The 12,414-nt window shown below is 33.8% G+C and overlaps 1 protein-coding gene across 1 annotated transcript; it reads right to left on the reverse strand.

Annotated features, from left to right (window-relative positions):
* Positions 1-7,697: 7,697 nt before the first annotated feature.
* Positions 7,698-11,420, reverse strand: LOC125223986 (uncharacterized). The gene is made up of 3 exons (XM_048127312.2): positions 10,064-11,420; positions 7,927-9,758; positions 7,698-7,839 (listed from the first exon to the last, which is right to left on the reverse strand). The coding sequence occupies exons 1-2, from the start codon at positions 11,361-11,363 to the stop codon at positions 7,963-7,965; spliced, it is 3,096 nt and encodes a 1,031-aa protein (XP_047983269.2). The 5' UTR covers positions 11,364-11,420; the 3' UTR covers positions 7,698-7,839; positions 7,927-7,962.
* Positions 11,421-12,414: the final 994 nt, after the last annotated feature.

Raw genomic sequence — 12,414 nt, forward strand, 5'->3', positions numbered from 1 at the left:
AAATAATTCGTTAGAAGAGAGCTGTCAATTAGGAACTTATTTAAGTTTGAAATTGTTTTTTGTATTGTTTGAATAAATTTTGTTAAATGAGGTTGTAACAACTGTACTCGCTACCAATTATTTAAGTTCAAATAATACTGTGGATTACATATCAATTGACCTGCTACGAAATGAAATATTACTACTACACAATAATTAATTTGGATTATAATTTTATTAAATAACACATCACCGTAAAATTATTCTATTTTCTTGATCTAATTCTCACGTATTTTCCTGTATATATATAGGTGCCAACAATTTTTGTGCTAAAAATTAAAATCAGAAAATAATTCGAGGTGTTCAATGTAAACATGCATGCGCATATATTGCTCATCTTTTCTTTTCTTATTTTATTGAGCTTTACATGATGTAGTTGTCATTCTGAACAATTGGAGTTATAAAAATGTAAAAATATAAACTATTAGGATAATTTGTCGACATTTTGTACCGTTCTTCCATTATCAGTTTTATATTTAACGATATGCTAAATCTTGTTTGTTAATATTTTTTGGTGATGAGCATGTGATTTCTGAATTATTGGGGCATGTCGAGGAGAGTAACCAATCATTTCTCATTTTTTTTGGATGTCTTGGTCAAACACCCATATAACAAAGGGAAAAGATAAACGTACAAAATTTCTATATACATAATACCCTTACCTTTTAAATAGGACCAAATCAGTTTTATTTCTATTATTTTTGTTATTAATTATATTGTTTATTTACTAAATTATCCCTATTATAAATCTATATGTAACAAATCAATTATTCAATCTTACGAACGTATAAATTAAAATCTTGAAGCAATGGAATGAGAAATGATGTTTTGTAATTTTATATTATATACGTATTTTATTTTTAATTAAATTTCTAAGTTGTTCATATAAGAGTACTAATTTTGGAACGTTAACTATATACGTTTACTTTCAAAAATAAAAATTGTAAATATATCTTAATTTCCAAAATACATGGAGTAGTATTTTAATAAGGTATATACCTTTACTTTTCAAATTTCAATTTATTTTTAAAAAGATTGTAAAATATTAGTTATATATATAAAATGCTAATTAAATGAATTAAAAAAGTATTTGATTATTTTTATCGGGGTTCAAAGTAAAGTTCCAAAAAAAAAAAGAATTCAAATAATTTTAAATTTGATACATATTATATATTATTAATGAAGTTTACAATTTTGATTTTGAGAATTTTATAATTTTGATTTAATTCTTTATATTTTTCTTTTATGTAAATTCATATTTTTAGGACATTACGTTAAACCTCAATTAAAAAAAAAGTTATCAACATTCTGAACTCATCTATCAAATTATGTTAAGATATACAGTTAATATTTCAATTTTTGTTATTCTGAACCCAATTCAATATAACATCTAACAAATTAAAATCTAATATAAAATATATTAATACTAATTGAGGTTATGATTATTATATTTAAGAATTTCATACTTTTGATAGTCATTTTTTGTTTTTCAAATTTTAATTTCTTTAAATTCTAAATTTTCAAATGTTGCAATCGTACCCAAAAAAAAAAAAAAATTCACATATTCTTAATTCGTCTCTTCCATACTAATTTAAAGGTATATGTAAATATTTTATCTTTTACTTTTTAAAATATTATAGGTCCTATATCAATTCACTACTATATATCATGCAGCAAACTAAAATTTGAGATATATTAATACTAATGGAGTTTAACTCTTTACTTTCAAATTTTTCATTCTTCAACTTCTTAATTTTTACAAAACGTTGAACCTCAGTCGAAAATATATTCTTAACTCTTCTATTTAATATTTTATCTTTTTTTATATAAAGTATTAGGTTTCTTAGTTCAATTTACTATTATATGCAAAAATTAAAATTTAATACTACTAACTGAGTTTACAATTTTAATTTTTTTTTAAATTTTGTAATTCTGATTTGAATACGTTACTTTCCAAAAGATTAATTTCTACAAATTATCAATTTTTGAAATGTTACAGTCGAACATCGATAAAAAAAAATAACCATATGTTCATAACTCATCTATTCAATATAGTATTTTAACGTTATATAGTTAGTATTTTAACTTTTCCTTCATAAAATATTAGAATTCAAGCTCGATATACTATATGAAGTAACACATTAAAATTTGAGATATTTTATTGTAATCCTAATTGAATATACAATTCTATTTTAAATATTTTCATACACTTTCATGTTATACCTTTATCTTTTAAAATTTTAATTTCATTAAATTATTAATTTTTGGGATGCTATAGTTGAACCATGATAAAAAAAATCATATATTTTTAACTCTTTTATTTTATATTTGAAGCTAAGTATTTAATTATTTATCCTATAATTACTATCCCATACTAAATAAATCATACCCTGGCTATTTCTGACTTTATTTAATTTTAATACTTTATTTTTCAATTTTAATATTATTCAAATCTTATTTTTTAGAATTTTACAGGAAAATTCTGTTAGAAAATAATTACATGTCCAATTAATATTTTAAAAATAAATATTAAATATCTTTTTATTTAAATACCTTAGCTCAATTTACTTGACATTCCGAATTTCAGTTTTCTAACTAAACTCTTAATTTTTGGTATAGCTTTAATATTTTAAATTTATATTTTTAATATTTCTCTGTTTCTTTGTAAAAATATTAGACTTCCTAACTCATTTTAGTTTATCATAAAAGAAATTAAAATTGGAAAATTATGATTTAAAGATACCAACAATTGAGTTTACAATTTTGATTTAAGAATTTCATAATTTTGTTTTAACTTTTCACTTTCCAAATATTTAGCTCCATTAAATTTTTAATTTTTAGAACGTTACAGTGAAATTTTGATAAAATAATTGTAACATGTTCCTAACTTATGTATTTAATATTTTAAAGCTATATAGAGTATTTTATAATTTGCCTCCACTCATCCTAAGGTAAGTGACACATTTTTTTTCAAGTGTTTTGAAAAATTAATGTAAGTAGTCAAATGATGAAAAAACAAAGTAAGTGGGAGAATACTGTACTTTAATTATTTATTATCATTTTCTCAAAACACACGTGAGGAAAAAGAAATGTACTCCTCCGTTCCATACTACTCACACTTTTCACTTTAACAGCGTAAATTTGAACACGAGTAATTAGTGTAATTAAATTAAAATTTTAAGTGCAATAAGACAACACTTGATAAAGGAAACACGAACTAACTCGAATATCTTAATTAAATACCATATTTTTTTTATCTAAAATATAAATAGTGCAAATAGTTTGGGGACAGTCCGAAAATGAAATGTGCAAGTAGCATGGGACGGAGGGAGTATCACTTACTAGAGATGAAGGGAATAAATGAAAATTTGATAGTGTATGAATATTGATTGAGTTTTGGATTTTGATTATAAGAATTATAGTACTCCGTATAATTTTTAATTTTTTGGACTGATTTTAATATTTTAAAGCTATATCAACAATATTTTTTCTTTTTCTCTGTACAACTATATGACTAACATTTAATTGACGGAAATGCTTTGAAGGAATCTGTTTGTAAGATTCATAATGATTTGCATTTGATTTAGATATAATTAAATAGATATACAGTAGAAAAGCAAATCTTTTTCCAAATCTATAATCTTTAATTTGAAAATTTAAATTTTTCGGATTTATTATATTAAAGGACAGATATGTAATATAGTAATCTATTTTAAAACAATTAAAAATAATAAACTGATTTTGAAGTGAAAATACCTAAAATATCCAATTATGTACGTAGAAATTCACTACGTTTATCACTAACAAATATATGATTTAATAGCATCAGGCCAAAAAATTTGGGTTCAAATCGGTAAAGAAATAACTGTTAACGCGAGATCTTGAATATCAATCCCGTCTTCGTACAACGCAATCTATTGGTTTCACTTTGATTGATGATAGAATTCGTTAATCGATAATATAACTCTCTTCTACAAAAAAAAAATTAAGTATTTTTCATTTTAGTCCATCCATCAAAATCAATCTTGTCTTTAATTAAGGAAACTTTCTCATTACTTATTCTCTTTCTCTCTTTAGCATTATTTATGTTTTCTCTTTCTGTCTCGGTCTTTACCAATTGCTAATTAAAACCCGTGTCGTCTGCAAACTAGATATTTTTCATGGATGGAATTGGACCGCAAAATCGGAAACGAAGGCACCTACTCGTTTGATTATTGCCCCATATTCAACTATGTTGTATAGATTAACAAGGCGACGACTATGTGTGTGTTTATGTGATTTGGAAAAAAAAATCACATGAGTCAATTATCATGTCTGTTAATTTTGGTATAAACTAAGTTAAGTTTGGGGGTAATCGTGGAACATGGTTTATGCAACTAGAAGTTTAGAAATTCAAAAGCAACACATAATTGTCAAATGTCACTATGTCAATGATATATGAACAAATAGAAATAATAATACCATAATTTATTTCCTGCATTTTTAATATATCATGTTTTGGCACAATTTTCTCGAAAAACGATTTGTTGAAACAATATGAATCTATGAGGATGATTTGAGCTTGGACCAGATCGACTCATTGTAAACCGATGCACGAATATCGAACTAGCTATAATCGAGACAAGATCGATCAAAATAATTTACTATGAGGTTAGTTCGTGAACAACCCTATTTATATACTCCCTTCGTCTAGGGATATATGTATTCGATTAGTCAGTTATCTATTTACCGATAACCAAATCGATTAAGGTCGGTTATTAGTTAACCGGTAACCAAAATTCTTACTTTCGGTTCAATTAGAGATTCAGTTCAATAGTCTTTTAGTTTCTCTATGTTGGTTCGTCCAGAGAATTTTGTATCTTTGCATTTTTGGAAACATGAATACATGATATAGTAATTTTATTAGTATTAGTAATCTTTTTCAAGTAATTTTATTAATTTTACATTAAAACCCGTAGTCATTCACTGTCATAATATTGATATCTGACTAAGAAAATAAAGTATATTGGACACTTATCACATACAGATATAGTATTATATATGATGGAATCTGTCGAATCGATAAATTCGCATAACATTCAAAATAACGAAAATAACGTGGGATGCTTGACTGTATTAGCAACAAAATGAAAGAGGCTTAATGAAACGTCACAATAGTAATAAACATGAATATTATAGTCATAGTAGAAATAATCTAAATCTTTGAAAAAACGAAATAAATCAAAGAAAAGTAGTAAAGCATGTGGAATTACCTTTCTGATCAAAATGTTTTGATGAAAGCCAGCAATGCGTTGGGCCAATTCAATTATTGAGAGGCTGCTAATCAAAGATTAAATAATAGTACTATATACGTTTTCTATTCTTTCCTGTTATAATACAAACATAGAGAAACTGACATTTTATCTAATATGCACCTATATTTTGGATAATACAGAAAAAGCTAGAAAGAAAAGTAAACACAATGGAAATATGTTGTATCCTTTATTTTGTTTTGTCCTTCAATTTTGGTGAATTTGTGTTAACCTAATGGTAGAATTATTAATATCTGAAACTTTATGTATTGGCTTAATGATAGAGTTATTATTATCCAAAACCAAAAGTTTCAGGTTTATTAATTGCCGGGCATAAAAACAAAAATAGTGAAAATCAAAAATAAAATTTTAATACGTTAAAAGTCAAAGGTTTTATTCAACTTGATAGTTTTGTTTGTTTGGTTGTTTTGAATCATTAAGAATTAATAACTTTGGAGTATCCTAAGCTATTATTCATAGTGACAAAGATTTTGGAGCAGGCACAAACCTTCCACCACCTCGGCCTTCTGCCCCCTCTACCGACGAGTATAGATTTAGTAGTCGGGATACATTGTCATTTGATGTGTTCAACTAATCATAATAGTAAAAAAAGAGAAAAAAGAAATGAGAAATTTTTCACAGCTGTTATCGACTGGACTCATCACATGATAATATATACAGACCACTAAATTTTTAGTCTCGTCTTTTTCTGCAAATTGCACAAGTTCACCGCGCGCACAAGAGCTGGCCTCATTCACCATTGTCATTTTGCTTGGTGGATTAATCAACACATAGTGTGATCACTCACGAAATCCCTTTAAAAAATGTAACTATTGTTATATTAATCTTTGGGGGCAGTTGAGGTTTGGTAGTTGACAACAACATTCTATAACAACTTTCTTGTTTTCAAATCAGTACAATGAAATTGAATCAAAATAAATTAGATATGTTAAAAAATAATGAGGAAATGAATCGATTAATATATACTCCATAAGGTATGATGTTATCCCAATGCCACATGTATTGCTCAGGAAATTTGGCAACAATTACTTAGAAAGGCCATTAATAAGCTACTTAAGCAACCAAATATTTAATCAAATTTTCGTCCAAACAATAAACAGTTTGCAATGAAATTAATAAGACAATCAAATTCCGTCCAAATATTTTTAATATTCTCCAAGTTTAAAAAGGTTAGTTAAAAATCCAAACCTAAATTGTCCCTTTATTTCCTTCTAAAATGAAATATTGGATATGCAATGTAAGAGCAGCATCACTCAAATTTGTGACATGGTTCCGGTGATATCATATCAATGTCTTGAGATCACTTGTTGAAAATGAAGGAACAAATTGACGAAGAAACATTGAAGAAGATGAATTGAAAGAGAAAAAAGAAACGGCCATTGTCATGTGAAAATGGGGAAAATAGAGAGAGACGTGAGAAAAAAGGGAAAAATCTTTATTGACTATATTGTGAAAGGTGTTGACTACGATTTACAATAAAATGCATAAAAATGTAAAACTAACTAATTAAAAGCTTTGTATTTCATCGTAACTCTTGGCCAATTGAAAGCTGTAAAATTGCTAAACTAACTAATTAAAAGCTAACATTTTTATTTTTCTATTTCAACATCACTCTTGGCCAATTGAAAGATGAATAACATTATAATAATATTATTAATATTAATTACTCTTAACATATTCATAAAAAACTGGATTAATTAATGATAAAAATATTATTTACCCTGAACCAAAATGAGTATTTTGTTCATCATTCTCATGTTGCTTCTTCTTCGGTCTTCCTTCTAACTTTACTTCACAGAGTGTTTAAATCGGCGAGAGTGTATAGATCTGAGCTTTATTCGAGAAATTAAAACAAAATTCTCTTCATCGAAGCAGGGTCTACGATTCTGGAAAACTCACGACAAACGAGGAAGAAGAAAATCTCACCGCAACAAATTCCGGAGAGCAATTCCTCGCTGCTTTCAGATTGCAAAACAAATTAGGTGTGAAAATGGTGTAAATGCTGCAGCTGCGAATTGAGATTTGTAGAGGGAGAAGGTAGGCGAAGCTTTGTGATGTTACGTTGAATTGGCAGAGCTGCCTAATTTCGTTTAATTTGTCGAATTCAATTCATGGATTTGATTAAAAGTGACATTACGAATTGGAGAGATAGATGAGGCAGATAAGCGAAGAAACAAATATGAATTTGATTGATAGTTAAAAAACAACTAAATACAGAGGAAAAAATGTGAAGGAACAATTTGAAGAAATGATATTTGGAGCCGTCGATGAATCTTCAATCTTACTGAGTAAATCTTGTCCCATCTTCGACTTGGAGATATGATGAGAATCATGTGGAGTAAAATAGGAAAATAAGAAGATGCAAATTGGTTCAACATGAACAGTGAGAAGCTTTCCACTTCATGTTTGGCCTTATTGAAAAAAAATGAATCATGGATCACCAAACTCCTCGAGAAATCTTCTTTTATTTTGTGTCGTGGATTCAATACTGCAAAATGATACACATATGTGTGAGATAATGGATTAATTTATAGTATGTTAGTGATGAAAAAGTGTTATTGAGATGGTTACTTACAAGGGTGCTCGAGGGGCGTTAGTGATGATGTGGAGCTTAGTAATGAGTTGGTGGAGGGGGTGAGGCGTAGATGTATGCCGGTGGTGGAGGTGACTTCACGGGTGGGGGTGGGGATGAGTAGACGTATGGAGGTGGGGGAGATGGGGATGGTGGTGGGGGAGACTTGTAGATGTAGGGAGGTGGAGGAGATGGTGATGGAGGGGGTGGTGATTTGTAGATGTATGGGGGTGGGGGAGATGGGGATGGAGGAGGTGGTGATTTGTATACGTAGGGAGGTGGAGGAGATGGCGATGGTGGCGGGGGAGATTTGTAGACGTATGGAGGTGGGGGTGATGGTGATGGAGGAGGTGGTGACTTGTAGACATATGGAGGTGGTGGTGATGGGGATGGAGGAGGTGGTGACTTGTAGATGTATGGAGGTGGAGGAGAGGGAGATGGTGGTGGTGGTGAGTTGTAGACGTATGGAGGTGGAGGAGACGGCGATGGTGGTGGGGGTGATTTGTATACGTATGGAGGTGGGGGTGATGGGGATGGAGGAGGTGGTGACTTGTAGACGTATGGAGGTGGAGGAGACGGAGATGGTGGTGGTGGTGACTTGTAGATGTATGGAGGTGGAGGAGATGGCGATGGTGGTGGTGGTGACTTGTAGACGTATGGAGGTGGGGGTGATGGGGATGGTGGTGGAGGTGATTTGTAGACGTAAGGTTGTGGAGGTGACGGGGATGGAGGAGGTGGTGATTTGTAGATGTATGGAGGTGGGGGAGATGGTGAAGGTGGGGGTGGTGACTTGTAGATGTATGGAGGCGGGGGAGATGGCGATGGAGGAGGAGGTGATGTGTAGACGTATGGAGGTGGAGGAGATGGCGATGGAGGAGGAGGTGATTTGTAGATGTATGGAGGTGGAGGAGATGGAGATGGAGGAGGAGGTGATGTGTAGACGTATGGAGGTGGAGGAGATGGCGACGGTGGTGGTGGTGATTTGTAGATGTATGGAGGTGGAGGAGATGGCGATGGAGGAGGAGGTGATGTGTAGACGTATGGAGGTGGGGGAGATGGGGATGGAGGAGGTGGAGATTTGTAGATATATGGAGGTGGGGGAGATGGTGACGGTGGTGGTGGTGATTTGTAGACGTATGGAGGTGGAGGAGATGGTGATGGAGGAGGAGGTGATGTGTAGACATAGGGAGGTGGAGGAGATGGCGACGGTGGTGGTGGTGATTTGTAGACGTATGGAGGTGGAGGCGATGGTGATGGAGGAGGAGGTGATGTGTAGACATAGGGAGGTGGAGGTGATGGCGACGGTGGTGGTGGTGATTTGTAGATATATGGAGGTGGAGGAGACGGTGATGGTGGTGGTGGTGATTTGTAGACGTACGGTGGTGGAGGAGGGGACTTGTAAACATAAGTCGGCACCGGAGGAGGTGGAGACTTGTATATATAAGGAGGTGGCGGTGGGGATTTGTAGACATAAGTGGGAGTTGGAGGTGGTGGTGACTTGTAGTAGTACGGAGCCGGAGTTGGCTTAGGCTTGGAACATTCCCCATAAGGAGTCTTGGAGGCATAAGCAAAAGGCTCAGCATACAACACAACTTCATAGTGATTCTTAGACTTCACTCTAAGCTTAGCACCCTTTTCTCCCCAATGAGTATTAGTAGCAATGCTACACTTGGAATGCTTAGGTGGTGCATGAAGCTTAGCTTTGCAAGCCTTTGCTCCATATTTGGCATATTCAAACCCTTCAATTGGAATACTGTATTTTCCATTGTTCTTTGTTTTGCCAAATGCAACAATTTCTTTATCTCCAGCTTTGCATGTCACTTCCACCACAGCACCTGATAATATTTATAAATTATTAGCTACATTTGTCAAATTTATGAATAGTTGAAACTATTTTAATTGCAAAATATATATTTTTTTAATTCTTTAGCTTCCACTATTTTGCATCTTCCTAGTATTTAATGACATGTGTTGAATTAAATGGATTCAATATATACAAAATCAAATACTAACTAATTATGACATCTCCAGATAGATGAAAGATTATAATTGTACTTATTGATGGTGACACACATAATAAATATTTATGAAAACTAAAAAAAAAATATTACTATGAGAAAGGTAGTAGGTGTGTATATACCTTGGAGGTGTTTCTTGTTATGGGATTTTTCTGGGTGAGTCCAATCGTAGCACTTGTAGCAGTATACTTTTCCGGTCACCTTAACTACCAATGCGTGGTGGTGGTGCGGTGGGTAGTGAGGAACCGGTGCGGGCGGTGGGGGCGAGGTGTAGTAGTATGGTGGAGGAGGAGATTTCTCCGGTGGTGGTGGCGAGACGTAGTGGTAGGGTGGTGGTGGTGAGGGGGAAGGAGGTGGTGGGGATTTGTAGTAGTATGGTGGTGGCGGTGAGGGATCAGGTGGTGGAGGAGACTTGTAGTAGTATGGTGGTGGTGGGGATGGGGAAGGAGGTGGTGGGGATTTGTAGTAGTATGGTGGTGGTGGGGATGGGGAAGGAGGTGGTGGCGATTTGTAGTAGTATGGTGGTGGAGGGGATGGAGAAGGTGGTGGTGGCGATTTGTAGACGTAAGGTGGTGGTGGGGATGGAGATGGTGGTGGTGGCGATTTGTAGACGTAAGGTGGTGGTGGGGATGGGGATGGTGGTGGTGGTGACTTGTAGACATATGGAGGTGGAGGAGACGGGGATGGTGGTGGTGGAGACTTGTAGACGTATGGGGGTGGTGGGGACGGAGAAGGTGGAGGGGGAGACTTATAGACGTATGGAGGTGGTGGAGACGGAGAAGGTGGTGGTGGAGACTTGTATACGTATGGAGGTGGAGGGGACGGGGATGGTGGTGGAGGAGACTTGTATACATATGGAGGTGGTGGGGATGGGGAAGGTGGTGGAGGAGATTTGTAGATGTAGGGGGGTGGTGGAGACGGAGATGGTGGTGGAGGAGACTTATATACATATGGTGGTGGTGGGGATGGGGAAGGTGGTGGTGGTGACTTGTAGACGTAGGGTGGTGGTGGAGACGGGGATGGTGGTGGTGGAGACTTGTAGACATATGGCGGTGGCGGGGAAGGAGAAGGTGGTGGAGGTGATTTGTACACGTAAGGTGGTGGTGGAGATGGCGATGGTGGTGGTGGAGACTTGTAAACATATGGTGGTGGCGGAGATGGTGATGGTGGTGGTGGGGATGTGTAAACATAAGGAGGTGGTGGAGACGGTGACGGTGGTGGTGGAGATTTGTACACATAAGGAGGTGGTGGAGACGGAGACGGTGGTGGAGGAGACTTATAAACATAAGGCGGAGGTGGAGACGAGTACACATAAGGATCAGCAGAGACCAAACTAGAAGTAGCCAAGGTGGCCAATGCCACCAGCAGGAGCTGTGGCAGAAGCCCACCCTTGGCGGCTGAGCCGCGGCGGCGAGTCGTCATTCTGTGGCCGGAAAACCCCACCAGATGGGAAGGGGATTAGAGTGAAGATTGGGAGGAGAGAAAGAGATGATTGAAATGGGTTGAATGAGGTAAGTATATATAGCGAAGGATTGTTTGAATGAATCAAGATTGAATTATTTTATTTACTTAGATGGAAGTTGGATTATTGCATGACATTATAATTAACAGCTGTTTTATTATCATATACCATTATTTATTCCCACGATGAGACCATTTTGAAATTTCTCTGTACCTATTTCTAAAATTGGACTAATTCATTAGCTGCTATAGAAATACGGTGTATTGAATTTGATGTATAATTAAGACCATTCATCTCTGTCTCTATAAGATTCGTTCACATTAATTTATACATTATTTATGAATAAATCTTTTACGCTCTTGACATTATAATTTTGCGTATTTTAATAGTATATAGATTTTCAGATATCTCTGTTATAACAGGCTGTAACTCGGAAGGAATGCAGACAGTCAACTCTATTTAAAAATTAAAATCTACTAATATTTTTTCTCTATTTTTGTTATAAAACGACGTCAGTAAAAGTTTAATAATTTCTTATTATGTATGTGTTTTTTTTTTTTTGGGACACAGCATTCATATATAGGAATAGTACTTTTGTTACTTAACCAATTTAAGTGGTGTGTTTCAAAAAATTTGCAAGTTAAAAAGTACTAGTACGTAGTAGTAGAAAATGCCCAATTTGCAAAATTATCACCATTCTTTTGTTGTTTTTAAGAGCATTTGTTCATGTATTAGTAGTAAAAATGCAAAAAATATGCGATATTACTAAATTTTGACTAATTCTTGTAAAGAAAGTTCTTCATTTCTGTTGTATGGTAAAAGTAAGATTTCACTTTAATATGCTTAAAATTAACGCATTGCTCTATGTTGAGAGAGGGAATTGAATGTGTGCTGTATTTTCCTTTGTTTACTTATTCAATGGATTTTCTCACTACTCCGAATAGAAAAAGGTAGTGTTTTTATATATTTTAGGAAGTATTTGTAGGGTACTAGGGTTCATTTAAGTTGGTA

Source organism: Salvia hispanica, chromosome 1 (genome assembly GCF_029641045.1).
Source record: "Salvia hispanica isolate PSC_SH4W2 chromosome 1, Shi_PSC_v1, whole genome shotgun sequence".
Classification (NCBI taxonomy): Eukaryota; Viridiplantae; Streptophyta; class Magnoliopsida; order Lamiales; family Lamiaceae; genus Salvia; species Salvia hispanica.